Raw genomic sequence first — 16,804 nt, 5'->3', positions numbered from 1 at the left:
AATTAAAAAAAAAAATGAGAAGAGCTTAAGAAACATTTTGGACTTATAAAGCCTAACAATATCCGTATCATGGAAATACCAGAATGACAAGAGAATGAGAAAGGGTCAAGAACCTATTTGAAGAAATGACTGTAAACTTCCTTAATCTGGTGGAGGAAAGAGTCACATAATCGCAGGAAATACAGAGAGTCCCAAACAAGTTGGACTCAAAGAGGCCTCCACTGAGCCACATCACAAGTAACATGACAAGGCCTAAACACAAGAAGAGAATCCTAAAAGCTACAAGAGAAAAGCAGGTAGTAACCTACAAGGGAGCACAAATTAAAATGGCATCTGATTACTCAACAGAAGCATTTCAACCCAAAAAGGAATGTCATGACATTCAAGGTGATGAAAAACAAGGACCTACAACGACAGCTACTTTACCCAGCAAGGCTACCATTTAAAATTGAAGAAGAAATAAGGAGCTTCCCAGACAAGAAAAAGCTAAAGGAATTTGTTAACACCAAACCAGTATTGCAACAAATATTAAAGGGCTTGCTTGAAGAAGAAGAAGAAAAAAAAAAGAGAGAAAGAAAAAAGAAAACAGAGGAAAACAGTCTAACAATAAAATGGCACTACATATGTATCTATCAATCATCACTTTAAATGTAAATGGCCAAAAGGCATAGGGTAACTGAATGGATAAAAAAACAAGACCTAAATATATGGTGCCTCCAGAAGACCCATCTCAAATTGAAAGATACACACAGACTAAAAGTAAAGGGTGGGGAAAATATATTTCATGAAAATGGGAAAGAAAAAAAGCTGAGAGGTAGCAGCACTTATATCTGACAAAATAGACTTTAAAACCAAAGATGTAATAAGAGACAAAGAAGGACACTATATAAGGACAACAAGAACAATTCAAGAAGAGGATATAACCGTAGTAAACATTTATGAATCCAACATAGGAGCATCTAAAACATGTAAAGCAAATCTTGATAAAGGGAGAGATCAACAGAAATACAATTATAGTTGGAGATTTTAACATCCCATTGACTTCAAGGGATAGACCATTTAGGAAGAAAATCACAAGGAGACAGCGGCATTAAATGACATATAAGGTCAAATAGATTAATTGATATATTGGGAGAATTGAACCCTGAAGCAGCAAAACATACATACTTTTCAAATGCATGGGGAACATGTTTGAGGACAGACCACATGTTAGGAAACAAAACAACTCTCCATAAATTTAAGAAGGTTGAAATCATAACAAACATTTTCTCTGACACATGCTATGAAACTAGAAATCAATCACAAGAACACTGAAAAATACACAAAGACACAGACGCTATATAACTTGTTACTAAACAATGAATAAGTCAACAAAGAAATCAAGGGAGAAATCAAAAGATACCTTGAAGCAAATGAAAATGAGAAAACAACAACCCAAAATCTGTGGGACACTGGGAAAGCAATCCAAAGAGGGAAATTCGTAGCTTTACAGGCTTATCTCAAGAAAACAAAAACAAACAAACAAAAAAAACCAACAAGGAAAAGCTGGAATAAACAATCTTACTTCACACCTAAAGGAATTTGACAAAGAATAACAAACAAGCCCAAAGTGAGTAGAGGGAAGGAAATAATAAAGATCAGAGCAGAAATAAATGAAATAGAGTCTAAAAAAATGATACAAAAGATCAATGAATCCAAGAACTGGTTCTTTGAAAAGATAAACAAGATTGACAAACCTTTAACCAGACTCAAAGAAAAAGAGAGAAAGGACCCAAATAAAATAAAAAATGAAAGAGGAGAAATAACAATTGACAACAAAGAAATACAAAGGATTCTAAGAAAATATTATGAACAATTATATGCCAACAAACTGGACAACCTTGATGAAATGGATAAATTCCTAGAAAGATACAGTCTTCCAAAAATAAATCAGGAAGAATCAGAGAATCTGAATAGACAGATTACACCTAATGAAATTAAAACAGTAATCAAAAAACTCCCAATAAGCAATCCACCTAGACTAGATGGCACAACTGGTAATTTTACCAAACATTCTGAGAAGAACTAACACCTGTCCTCAAACTATTACATAAAATTCAAGAGAAGGGGAGCCTCCCAAACTCATTTTATGAGGCGAGTATTATCCTAATTCCAAAACCAGATAAAGATATTACAAAGAAAGAAAATTATAAGCCAATGTCCCTGATGAATAAAGTAATAAAATCTTCATCAAAATATTACCAAATCTAATACAACAATGCCCCAAAAACATACACCATGATCAAGCAGAATTTATTTCATGAATGTAAGGTAGATACAACATTCCCAAATCAATAAATGTGATTCACCACATAAACAAAATGAAGGTTAAAACCACATGATCATATCAATAAATACAGAAAAAGCTTTTGCTAAAATCCAGCACCCATTTGTGATAAAAACTCAGCAAGGTGGAATAGAGGGAACATACTTAAACATAATAAAGGCCATATATAGCAAATTAACTGCCAGCATCCTACTCAGTGAGCAAAAACTACAAGCATTCCCCTTAAGATCGGGAACAAGACAGGGATGTCCGCATTCACCTATCTTATTCAACACAGTAATGGTAGTCCTAGCCACAACAATTAGATGAGAAGAAATAAAAGGCATCCAAATTGGAAAGGAGGAAGTAAAACTGTCTTTATTTGCAGGTGACATGATACTGTACATAGAGAACCCCAAAGATTCCACCAAGAATATACTAGAACCAATAAATGAATTCAGCAAAGTAGCAGGATACAAAATCAATATTCAGAAATCAGTTGCATTCTTATATGCCAATAACAAACTAATGGAAAGGAAAATTAAGAAAACAATCCCATTCACAATTCCTTCAAAAAAGAATAAAATACATAGGAATAAACCTAACCAAGGATGTTAAAAACCTGTACTTGGAAGATTATAAGACACTGAAGAAAGAAATTGAAGAAGATACAAATAAGTGGAAGCATGTACCATGTTCATGGATAGGAAAAATTAAAATCATTAAAATGTTCATGCTACCCAAAGCAATCTATAGATTAAATGCAATTCCTATCAAGATTCTAATGACATATTTCACAGAACCAGAACAAATATTTCTAAAATTTGCATGGAATCACCAAAGGTCTTGCATAGCAACAGCGATCCTGAGAAAGAATAAAGTTGGAGGAATCATGCTACATAAAACCAAACTATACTACGAGGCCATAGAAATGAAAACAGCCTGGTACTGGGATAAAAACAAACACATAGATCAATGGAACAGAGAGCCCATAAATAAACCCACATCTTTATAGTCAATTAGTGTTCGACAGAGGAAGCAAGCACATACAAAGGGCTAAAGATTACTTACTCAGTAAATGGGGTTGGGAAAATTGGACAGATACATGCAGAAAAATGAAAGCAGATCACCTTCCTACACCACACACAATAATAAACTGAAAATGGATCAAAGGCTTAAATGGTAGACCCCCAAAAAATATGTATTAATATTTGGAAACAAAATTGTGAAAAATAAAGACTATCAAAATGATGGCTAAACAGTTGACAGTGACTATATTTGCCTTATATTAAAGAAACCAAATCAAACACATCATAATATACAGGGTGGGGCAAAAGTAGGTTTATAGTTGTTTGTATGAAAAATAATACAGTAATTAATAAACAATAACACAAGATAAACTGTTTCACGTACTCACAGCTGTAAGCCTAATTTTGCCCCACCTATGTATCCATAGACTAATTTCACTTTTGAAATTTAATGAGATGACTATAGAGGTTGTATAAACATTAAATCTTTAATTTAAACATTTTATTTATTTATTTTTTAGAGAGAAGGCAAGGTAGAAACATTGATGTGAGAAAAGAATATCAATTGGTTACCTCTCCCACACACCCTGACTAGGGACAGAACCCACATGTGCCCCAGCTGAAAAGTGAACTGGCGAACCCTCACTTTGCAGGACAAGGTTCAACCGAGCCACACTGGCCAGAGCAGCATCCAATCTTAACACTACATGATGATACTAATAAAGTGAGTTCCAGTTTTGTAGCATACTATGATATGCCTTCATCTAAATATCAAGCAGCTTTTAGAAATTCACAGAAGTATTAGCTATATTAAACACAATGAAAAAATAGAATAAAAGCCCCATTAAGAGCACAGAGACTATAAAGAAGTCACAGTCATGCAAGTAATATGATAGGAAGGTTGTAAAAATGGGAATTTTTTGATTTTGTCACTACCTAGATTCATGACTCTGGGAAAGGAACTAAATCTCTCTGACCTGGATTTACTTAATATGAAAAGATTAGTCCAAATAGGCCATAATTTTTTCCCAAAATAAAAATAAACTTTTATTTTTAGATAATTTTAGATTTATATGAAGTTGTGAGAAATAATATAGAGAGATCCTGTATACCCTTTACGCATTTTCCCGAAATAGTAACAATAGTTAGTGCAAATCCCAACCAATTAAGACTAATATTAATACACTCAAGATACAGAATAATTCTTTTTGTCTCACAGTTTTTAATCAAGAATGGATGTTGATTTTCTAAAAATATTTTTAAAACATTGATATGATCATATGATTTTTGATTACATTGTTGGATATTTGTTGAAGAAGACTTTCATCCTAGGAGCAAACTCCACTTGGTCTTGGTTTATAATTCTTTTTATATTTTTCTGAATTATATCTGTTAATAATTTGTTAGTAATCACTGCATATATAATCTTAAGGAATATAGTTTGGTCTTTTTTTTTGCTCTATACTCAGTTTTGCTATCAGGGAAATATTAGTTTCATAAATGAATTGGGGAGTGCTTTTACCACTTCTATTTTTTGAAATAGGTTGTGTAGAATGTTAATTCTTCTTTAAGTGTCTTGTAGATTCCTCCAGTGAAACCATCTAGGCCTGGAAATTTCCCTTTAAATATGCATTGTTATAAATTCAATTTCCTTTATAGTTATGGGTCTATTCAAATTATAAATTTAATATATTGGGTGATGTAATGTAGCTTGTATTTCTTGGAAAGTTGATTCAATTCATCTATCTTGCCAAATTTATGTATATACAATTAGTTATAGCATCTTATTATTATTCTTTTGCTATCTGGAGTGTCTGCAGTGAAATTTCCTATTCATTCCTGACATTGGTAACTTGTGTCTTTTTTTTTCTTTGCCAATCTTACTAAATTGTTGTTATTTCTATGATCTTTTAGAGACACAGCTCTTTGTGTTTGATTTTCTCTACTGTTTTTGTTCTCAATTTTATTAACTTCTTTTATCTCTTTTACTTTCTTCCTTCTGCTTACTTTGAGTTTATTTTGACATTTTGGTTCCTGGGTACTTGAAGTGGGAGCTTAGATTATGATTTGAGACTTTCCTTGTTCTAATGTATTAACTTAGTTGTTATATCTACAGTACATTTCTCACTTAGTACTGCTTTCCTGAATCACAAAAAGTGTTATTTTACATTTCATTTATATGCACTTTACTCCATCTTAAAATATTTCTTTTGCAAATTCCTTTCTGACATATAGAATGTTTACAAGTGTGATGTTTCATTTTCAAGTTTTTTAGTATTTTTTGTTATCTTTCTGTTATTGATTTTTAGATTAATTTCTTTATTATTCTTTCTTTGACAATAAATTTTTGAAATGTATTTTATAACCCAGAACATCGTCTATTTTAGTACATAGGTTTCCTTTCATATTCTGTCTTGATTTGATTAGCTTTTCTATTTCTTTGATAAGATTTTCTGGAAAAGTCATTTGTTTCAAGCGTATCATTGTATATCTTTTAATGATGGTGCTTTTAAGATCTTTGTCTAGTAATTCTAATCTCTCTCATCTCAGTGTTGGGACTTATTGGTTACCTTTTTTCATTTAGTTTAAGATCTTCCTGTTTCTTAATATGATTAAGGATTTTTAATTGAATCCTGGATAGTTTAGAAATTATATGAGACTCTAGAAATGATCTAAACGTTGTGTTTTGGGTGGCTCACTCTGACGGCGTTCCGGGGGGAAATGGAAGTGGGAATGGAAGAACACTGCCTCGTCACTGCCTGGTGGGGGTGGGGGCTCCGCTTCCTCCCTCAGCCTCTCTTTACGGCTTGGCAGGGCTGAGTGAGCTAGTTCCCCATGTGATCTTTGCTGCCGCCATCGAAGGGGGTAGACTCATTAACACACCATGATACTGTTAATGAAGCAGTGAATTTCAGACTTGTAGCATACTAGGATAGGTTTTATCTATCTTTCAAATGCTCAATAATCTCACAGAAGTGCTGAAAAGACACAGGCCTTGACAAGAGCAGATCGACTCTGCAACAGGCCACAGTTATGAAAGTAATATGGCATCGTGGTATGAATGCTACTCTATGCTTTGCTATTTAAAATAAAAGTTATTTTATTTTAATTAGCACAGCAAAAATTCTGCATATATTTGATAAATAGAGCCATTATTATAATTAGAATAAATAAAATCTTGAGGTAAAAATAACATAAGGAAATATGTTATCTTTGAGCTCATAAATGTAATGTCAACTTAGAGTTGGAGAGATATCTTGGACCCTTGCTTTTCAAAGCTCAGAGTTCACCTACCTGTAGCAGAATTGCTTGGTGAACTTACTATTTCCTGAGCTCCAGCCCTAGTCAATATTAATTTATTTTTTTGAAGTGAGCACCAAAAATCTCTATTTTAAAAGACCCTCCTTATGAATATTATGCACACTACTGTTTATAAGCCATTGCTGTAGGCTTCAAGAGACTTTTTTCAACCGTTAAGAAAAAAAGAAAGCTAATATACTATATAAAAAGAGAATAATACATCAAATTATTGAAATTACAGAAATCAGTTACAAACAATTATGCCCAGGCAGCAATAGAGTCTATACTTTTGAAGCAGGGATTCTGGCAAGCTTATGCTTTAAATAATCATGTAACCAATTTGGATAGGGATCAAATAAAGAAAGATAAAACCGAGCTCACCAAACTGTATGAAGGCTACTACTTATAACAATCTCTGATTATGATTATTTCAATGTACCTCAAGGAAGTTTATTTCAATGTGTAAGCCAAGAAAGAGCTCCATAGACTGAGCGCGAGCATGCAAACCAAAGGGTCTCTGGTTCGATTCCCAGTCAGGGCACAGGTTTGGGTTGCAGAGCCAGGTCCCCAGTAGGGGACGTGCGAGAGGCAACCCCCACATTGATGTTTCTCTCCCTCTCTTTCTCCTTCCCTTCCTCTCTTTCTAAAAATAAATAAATATTTTTTTTTAAAAAAAGACAACTATGTTTACTGCTGGGTGTAAGTAATAAAAGGTTATTATATCTTACACATAGAGAATGTCTACTTTAATCTTCTCTATCACGTGGAGGAAAATGTTTGCAATCATAGTCAAAAAGCACTTGAACATTAAATGTAATGCATTCATTCAATAGGATAAATTTCAAAAACAACTTGAACTTAATATAAAATGACTTACTGTGCACACAGTATTTCTTAAATGGTTAACCGTATTTTTCTGATGAGATGTTCCAAAATATTCATTAAATTCTCAAAAGATATTTTGATGCCAATTAATTTAGCACATTGGTTTTCCTTTTTACAGCACTATAGCTTAACAGATACAGATAATAACTTGCTCTACTTTTAAAAAATTTTCCACATGGTCTTTTTCTGTAAGGAAACATTCATTGAGCATCTATTGTCCACCTGTTGTAGGAGTTATATGGACAAATAAAAAGGTATTTATTTTCAAGAAGTTCACATACTGAAAACAGACAAATTGTATAGTAGTGACAATATTAGTCCTTTGACATTTTTGACAGCATGAAAAATGGGCAAACAAATAAATTAAGTCCTTTTCCTGTCTAAGCCAAAAATGTTGTTGAGGTTAGATGTTCTTCCTTCATTAAAGCCATCAATGGCTGCAATGTGTGCTTGGAATTCACGTCTTATGTTTTATAACTGACCTCAGTCTAGGTTATGATTAGCATTAGCTTATGCTTATAATCAAGACACAGGATTTTCCAACAGATTCCAGAAGATTAAAAAACTGTGGCACAACTTCACTTTGGAATTCCCTGACTGTTCTTACTTGCTAAGAACTTTATACTACATTCACAGGCTAACACACATGCACATATGATTCTATTACCTTTCTATATATTAAATTTTCTGAATATTAAGAACCACATTTTCAAAGTATTGGATGTTTTCAAAGAAGCCATAAAGATTTTATTTCCTGGAGTTTAAAATATTTTCATCAGATTTATTACATTCCAGAAAAAAAAAAACTCTGCTCACCATTACATGCATATGCATTATGTGCATATTACTAACTCACATTTGAGATTAAAATTACAAATAAATTATGATTATAAGATAAACAAATGCATAACATAAGCAGGCATGACATTCTAAGAAAAGAAATTTGCATGCAAGCTTGTGTTCCTGACATGAGAATTTAGTTAAGGATGAAATCTTGGAGTATATTCTCATGACAGGATGGATCTATTAGTGTATTTAAGTATTTGCAGACCTCATTCATTTCCACATACTTTACTGATGTCGGAAACAAGACAATTCCTGGATTGTAAGACAGAACAAACCACCCTAAAACATCTGGCATACTTACACACTTTTCGCTGTCAAATACATAGCACAAATGTTTATTTGACTCAGAATCTTTGCATATGAAAGTGAATATCCTCTTGTCAGTTTTATCATCTGCACAAAATGATATTCTATGAAGCTGGCAATTGTGTTGGACTTCCTGTGAACACGTGGAAATAAACATAGTTGAAGAGGTTTTTCTTCCACTTTCTGAAATATCAGCTTGTGTTAATAACATACAACTTATGACTCTAAAAGTGAAACAATCATCTGTCAAACTTTGGTTTTCTAATTACACGCACCGCAAACTTAACAAATACGTAATGGAGATGGACTTCCTGAGTCAGGATTAAACTAAGATAGTCATTCCAATGGAACTTAAAAAAATACAAGCAAAATACTGGAGGATCAGAGGATCAGAGGCTTTCTGTGCTTGCTGCGATTTGGTAAGTCAGATTTACATTACTGTCCATCGAACTGAAAATGAGTACATAAATGAGATACACAAATAAATGTTAAGAGGATTTGTCTATAGCAGTGCATTCTTTCCCTGCATACAAACGAAATTGTAAGTCATCAAAGGGTAGCTTGGCAAGCGTGACAACTAAAATGAAGAAGTCTACTGTATGATTGTAATGTTTCCTGTCATTATTAGATAGACTGATCCATCTATTTCAACAGCAGGCAAGAACAATGCTCAAAAGAAGGGATCAACTTACAAAAGCTGTTCATGAGGGCATCTTCCCTTTCTTGCGGTTAGTGCCGGGATGGACAATGACCACATCTCTCTGGGGCTTTCCTTCTCCTATACTTTGCCTAATCAACCAGTCTCTTCGAATTGACATATTTTTTGTTTGTTTTAATGTTAATACATTAATGTCAATCAAATAATAGACTTCAGCTGCACCATAGCTATGAAGTACTGATAGAAGGTCTATACCAGTTTATTAATTGTATAATTATGTTAATAATACATAAAGAGAAAATATCTTTGCCATACAATATAGAAAAAATAATTCATGTTTTCAATTTATAGAAAATTACATAAATAATATGAAAACACACCATACACATAAATGATGGGGAAACCTATACAGTCCCTCAGTCACTCACCAACCAGTATGATCACAGAAAGGTTAGTTACAAAAGTTAGGGAATCATCCGCTGTCAAATACATAGCACAAATGTTTATTTGTAATCTTTGTTTAGATTAGCAGATGTAGCTTCCTACAAAAAAAACCTAGAAAGCTAAAACCTATAATTTTATTATTTGCATGAGGTTTTTGTTGTTGTTGTGATAGATCTTTATGAATTTTAAATGCAGTGCTAATATTTGGTGAGACAGGATAAAGAGACTTAGAAACACAATGAAGCACTGTGGGAACACATTTATCCTTTAACACAGATGGCATTTTACTGGAATTGGAACAAAAAATAAGTAAAACCCCAATTCACCTGTAACAACTCTTTCCTGTACTGTATAATCTTCATTTGCAAGACAAATGAGAAAAGCAGAAACAAAAAATGATACAGAAAGAAAGGTACTGAAGCCAACTGAGATTGCTTTCCACTTCCATTTGCATCCCCTCAAGTGGGATAGAAAATAGTTTATTTCCTATCAAGCCCATGTTATATTAATAACCGATTTTTAAATCCTGCCTCATACCTATTTTACTATAAATAAATTTATTTTAGGAGCACCATACTTTGTTGTTTTCCTTGTTCTGTCTGGACATTTGTCACTATATATCCATTTAATTTTAAAAAGGAAATGAATGACTAGGATTATTTTTCTTTTCAATTGCACATAACACTACACAGTGGTTGCTACGCTTTTCGTTGCGTTGTCACTCTGTAACTTACTGCTTCCTCAACCTATTTTAACTACCATTTGCCTAATGAATTCATCTCAGCCAACCTAACTGCTCAGTAGATAATGCCTCATCTTTAACTGCCTTGTTTCCCAGCAGACTGTGTCTGTGTGTGCACGCGCGTGTGCGTGCGCTTGAATAGACCTTCCACTATCCTTTCATCACCTCTTTGTCTGCTTTCAGCCACCTCAGCAATAGCTATTTGGAAATAGCCATAATCAAAATAAAGTCTCCAACTCTTTATTGTTTAATACTGAGAGTAGAATAATAAGAGGAAATTAGACAGGATAATTGTGGGAGGTCCTAAATCTATGGTTTGAAAGCCTGAAGGAATGCCATTGTTCTGTCATTTGGAATTGAACAATAGCATGGGTGTATCCATGCCACAATCCAGTTATCCTCAAACATATTTTAAAAAAATAAAAATTCCATGGAGATTCTGAATCTGTAGCCTACAACAGGGCCTTAGAACTTATTTTTGCAAATGGCTCAAGAATTTTTAAAGCAAGCATTCCCTGGACTCTAATTGAGAAACGTGGGTTACTGCATGAAGCTAGCAGACTATGCAGTGCACCAGGACCCCTTGAAGCTAAGTGTGCACAAGAATCACTGTGCTTCTATTTAAATTGCAGATTCAGATTCCATAGGTCTAGAATGGGGCCTGAGGTTCTCCACTCCTAACAAGCTCCCAGATGATGCTGGCCCACAGACCTCACTTTGAATAGCAAGCCATTGTTAGGGGGTGTGGTATGCACAGAGACAAAAATACCAATGGCAAATACTAAACTAGTGAAAAAGTTGCAGACCTGTGGAAAATATTTTCATAATCTGTTTACAGGTTAGGGTTTTCTTGGACTTTCAAACTGAATTAATTTGTCCGTAAAGAACTTGCAGTGTTAAAGGGAAACACTGGCAATACGTATTTATAAATAACTAGAGTTGAATGTTAATCATTTTTGCCGAAGTGATTCTCATGATCTTATCAACATTACTAAACAATAATTCTGAGGCATTGTGAATAAAGTGCTGTATTGGTTTGTTAGGGCTACCATAACAAAATACTACTGATTTGATGGCTTAAATAACAGAAATTAATTTCCTCACAGTTCCAGAGGCTAGAAGTCCAATATTAAGATGTCAGCACCTTCTGCTGAAGCTTCTCTCAGCTGGGCTTGCAGCCTTAAAAGCCCTATCTCCAAAGACAGTCACATCAGAGATTAGCACTTTCACATAGGAATTTGGGGCAGAAACATTTCAGTCCATAACAAGTACATATTAATGAATGTGAACCCAGAACGGGTTTCACTCACATGGGGGATATAAAACTAAAACTGACAGACACATAACAATATTGTGGTTACCAGAAAGAAGGGCATGAGAGGTGGCAGTAAAGGGAAAAGGGGACCAAATATATGGTGGCAGAAGACAATCTGACAGGGGGTGGTGGGTGTACAATGCAATATACAGATAATGTACCATAGAAATGTACACTTGAAACCTACATAATCTTATTCACCAATGCCATCCTCATACATTTAACTAAAAAATATGTGAAATAAAGCAGTATGTTTAACCAAAAAAACAAAACAAAACAACAAAAAAAAGCTTTATTCGGTTTACAGGGGAAAAAGCTCTTAAACACAAGAAACTTAAGTTTATTCTGTTATATGAGCAGAATAGTGTTCCCCCAAAATTCCTAACCTTAAGCACCCCCATAACCTCAGAACGTGACTGTCTTTGGAGATAACACTTGATAGAGGTGATTGAGTTAAAATGAGGCCATCAAGGGCTCCTTCCAAGCTGATGGAAAATTGGACACACAAAGAGGCACCAGGGATGTGAATGCACAGATGACCATGTGAATGTGAAAGGGCAGCCAAGAGGGCAGCCATCTGCAAGCCAAGGAGAGAAGCCTCATAGGAAACCAACGGCAGCTTCCAGATCAGTGAGAAAATAAGCATCTCTTGTTGGAGACGCCAGGTCTGTGGTATTCTATCATGGCAGCCCTGGTAAAACAATATACGCTGACTGCCTATGGGCAGTACGTCAGTCCAGGGTATTTTTAAGAAACAACACACAGCTTTTGTCTTCTTTCATACTCAGTGAACCACCCTTTATGCATATCATTCAGAGCACAGGAAGAAAATTCCTAAATACAAGACTAAATACTGTTAAATACACTTAATGTAAATTATAACATCCTAAATATAGGCTGAAAAACAGACCACTCAGAAAGCAATCCCCAAAGTTCTTTTTCCCCATAAAAATCCTATAGAGTTTTAAACATTCATTGACTGAGAACAAAACAGTTCAAGTTGGTAACACATTTTAAGTATTTATTAAAATAAGCATGTAACTACAATTAAAGATTAAAGCACTTTTGACATTTAAAAAATAAACCTTACCTTTGTTTTGGGTTCTAGAATTTTTACTCCATAAATTGATATTTGTAACTCAACTTTAGGAATTTTCTGACCTTCAGATTTCTTGATATGTCTTGCAAACTACAAATGAAAAAATTATTTACAAAATTAAAAATTGTTTTTATTTTTAATATAGACAAATATATGTGGAATTTATAGTGTGTTGAAATTTCATTAAATTATTGCCCATTATAACTTTCTAAAAATGTTTTTAATGTACTTCTTTCATGATATTTAAAAGATTGTAGTCATGCCAGTTGAGAAAATGAAAACTCTTTGTGGGAAGATAAGCAGAGATCAATTATTTTTCCCGGTGGACCTTTTGCTTTTAATACCATTAGAGAACTTGCATGATCAGTATTGGATGTGCCACCTTTGCCATTTCTAGACACTTCACTTGGTATACTGTCCTACCCAATCAAATCAATGAATACAAAGAAATGGATTACCATATTCAAAGTCAAGCTAAGAATTGAAGCAATTATCCCAGCGAAAACACAGTATTTAGCACTAGACAACTAGACTAAGTCTTGAATTACAAATATAGTGAGCTTCTTGAAAACAAACTTAAAATGCTTTCATAGCAGTATTTATTGTATCTTCTTATTGAATTAGTAAGTGTATATAAATGCTTGTAGGTCGTGTTACAAAATTAAAAAGAAAATCAGAGTAGTCATGTACTTAGTATATAGAATTTCTGCCTCTCTGCTAACACTGCCAGGTTTAATGCCAGAAAAAGAAATTACCGGAGCCCAGTTAAATGTGAATATTAAACAATAAATAATTAAAAAAAAAACTTTTATCTTAAAATATATATATATACATTCTCTCTATATATACACAAAAATAACATGTATATATTATTCAGTATAAAAGTATGCCCCATACAATATTTGGGACATACTTATACTAAAAAAATTATTTACTGTTTAACTGAAAATCAAAGTTTATTGAGTGTTCTGATTTGTCTAGCAATGCTTCTCTCTCCCTACATTCCTTCTTTCCTCCCTCCCCCACCTTTCTTTTTAAGAAATGAAAACAAGAAGAAAGAAACTTTTGAAAAGAATCAGGTTTCTTAGCCTTCTGTTAGGGCTTCAAAATGTTATTTCCTATATAACATTTTTTCAGCATATGGATCATCCTAACCTGACTCAACTAGATTACACATGAGGCAGGGTAGGGTTTCAGTTCTTTTTTGTGTGTCGTATTTATTTGCGTTGCGCATCTGTCTCTAATTTAGAGCAGATGTGAATGTACATGGTATAGTTCAATCCTGGAGCAAGGAGTGGTTAAAGGCCTTTTTTTCTTTTCATGGCCTTGCACTGCCATGGAGAATAATATAATTAATGCACATACAAACGCCTTTAAGTGTCTGCCTTGATATGAGGGGCGGGAGGAGTACCATTTGTTTTATTTCACTTTGGGTGGTATAAATTTTTAGCTTGTTGTCTGTCCTGTTCTATGACTGTAATCAGCTTGCCTTCTTTCTTCCTTTCTCTCTCTCTCTCTCTCTCTCTCTCTCTCTCTCTCTCTTTTCTGTAACCAACATTCTTACATTCTGCACATGAATTCAACTAATTCGTGTCAGAGAACTTTTTGTCTTTAAGAAACTACGTCTGCTTTGGTGAAAATCATTAAAAATTATCCCAGCTCTCATCCAAATAAAGAGGATTAATTGTTTCTTTCCCCTTCATCATCTCCTTCCTGTATTGGCATAATTAAAACAACTTGGGGATGTTCACATGTGAAGGCTTGCAGAATAAATCCCCCTACGTGATCACATCTGCACGTCATTCCATCTCGGGCGGCAGAAGCATTCTAGGCCGGCTTCCTGGGGCGCTCTTTTTTGGAAACAGACAATGAGCAGTGGCTCTTGAGGCTTTCTCCACATCTGGACACAACCATTCCTGTGACCTCTTTTAGTGTCCAAAAAGTCTGTCACAAAACAACCACTAATATTCAACTTATCTGTTGAAATATTTCTGCTCTGCCAGGAAAATAAAGGAAAGAAAGAATGAAGAAAGGAAGAAAGGAAGTAGGGACAGGAGGTATAAAAAAAAGAGGAAACAGAAAATGAGATAAAGAAAAATAAATATGAAATATCTGATCTAAGGTTTGTGAAACCTTTTCCTCTGTTTTCTATCAGAATAAGTCCTTGTGCACAAAGATTCAGAGGTCATCCAATCCAACACCTTGGTCCTAAAAGGGGTCTGCAGCAATCTGGTTTTGCAGCTACCCACCACCAAGTAACTCTTTCCTTCTGCACAACAGATTTTCTGCACTTAAAAAAAATAAACTTCTCATTTCTATTTTCACATCCAGCAAGGTATATGCTGGTTATTGGCCTTGAGTGTTGCACAGATGTTGTGAGACACTTATGCCTAGGGTTATATTTGCTCAATCTATATTTTAAATGACAATACAATATTCTCATTCAACCCGTTGCTTCTGAAGTTTTAGATTACTATATTCTATAGTTTGCATGCTCTAACTCTAAGTCTCTTTTCCTACTTATAGACCTCTTAACTGTGTTCCAAAATACATGTGAGAACGTGCATGTGGAAGAAATACTCCATTATTCTTACATACATTATAGTCTTTTCTCTCCCTATCTACTACTTGAATGTTAATGCTTGAAGAGCCTTTTTGCAAATTTCTTTCCATTTTAGCTTCAATGGATTCATTTCTTGGTCATCCAGACAGTGATCTACCATTAAAGCTTGCATGTAACAATCCAAAATAACAATTATTCAAAATAGGTAAAGCATAAGCATCCTGGAGGATACACCGAATGAACACAAACAAGCCATTGTTTTCATTACCGTAAAATGATGGGAAAGGATGGCCTATTACTTGAAATACATAAAGTACTAGGTTAAATATATGTCACTGGTAAGTGGAACAATTAAAGAAAACTTAAAGGTTTTCAATGTCATCATCATGCAATTTCTATTCATTTCTCACAAGACTTAAAAAAAAGAAATCTAACTTTATTACCAATGATGTGTATATTATTATTAGGCAAGAAAATTAATAAATGTATTATTTTGGGCCAAATATTCTGAGCTACCTTTTTTTTTTTGTGGTTCTTATATTTGTTAATTTATTTTAAAGTCTTCTTAATAATCCAACAGGGAAATCAATTATGTATGTATGTTTGTAATTAAATTAAGGTCTAACCATTTCATTAATTAAATGACTGGTTATGAAGATGAAAACAGAGCATCATGTCATGCGGGTGTAATGTACAAGCATGGTGACTGTATTAACAATATTGTACTGTATATTTGAGAGTTGCTAAGGATAGATCTTAAAAGTCCTCATCTGGTGACAGATGTTAACTAGACTTATTGTGATCATAAATACAAAAAGAAAAAACAAAACAGAGTGTCAAGTTAAATGGAGAAAATGAACTTGAATGAAAAAACTGCTGGACCTAGATTTAACATAACTTGAGGGTTATTCCTGAGGCTATATTCCTTATTTATTGGAGTCCTCTAAAATTTATGCTAGCTGTACTCATAAAAACAACTAAATACTATTAAAAATTAAATCCATTAAAGTAACACTGATATTAAATATCTAGAAGTTGAAAGGGTTTTAAAATTATTACATTTTGGAAAAATTGTTATTTTCTTAAATCTCAGGCTAAAACACAAGAAATATAAGATGTTTTTCTAAGAAATACAGAATCTTAAAGTAAATATAAATAAAGTACTTAGCAAATAAAATAAAACATTATACCATAGTGGATAAAATGCAGAATACGTGTGTTTAAGAAAAATAAGCAGCAAATTAAAATGGGAGATATGTACACAAAGTTAATGAGCAAATTCCTTTATTTTAAGTAGAGCCATAGCACCATCT

The 16,804-nt window shown here is 33.7% G+C and overlaps 1 protein-coding gene across 2 annotated transcripts in view; it reads right to left on the bottom strand.

Annotated features, from left to right (window-relative positions):
• The window catches only part of GULP1 (GULP PTB domain containing engulfment adaptor 1), an 82,732-nt gene that overhangs the window by 26,535 nt on the left and 39,393 nt on the right, over positions 1-16,804 (bottom strand). For both annotated transcript variants that reach the window (XM_054562587.1, XM_054562588.1), the window contains exons 3-4: positions 12,920-13,018; positions 8,666-8,803 (exon numbers count right to left, since the gene is read on the bottom strand). In XM_054562587.1, coding sequence (XP_054418562.1) covers positions 8,666-8,803; positions 12,920-13,018 — 237 coding nt within the window. The remainder of the gene's footprint in view (positions 1-8,665; positions 8,804-12,919; positions 13,019-16,804) is intronic.

The sequence above is a fragment of the Pteronotus mesoamericanus genome, unplaced genomic scaffold, assembly GCF_021234165.1.
Source record: "Pteronotus mesoamericanus isolate MK-2021 breed Mesoamerican mustached bat unplaced genomic scaffold, CSHL_Meso_final scaffold_651, whole genome shotgun sequence".
In the NCBI taxonomy this organism is placed as follows: domain Eukaryota; kingdom Metazoa; phylum Chordata; class Mammalia; order Chiroptera; family Mormoopidae; genus Pteronotus; species Pteronotus mesoamericanus.
The sequence above is the reverse complement of the archived record's forward strand: the minus strand, read 5'-3'. Positions and strand labels throughout refer to the sequence as shown.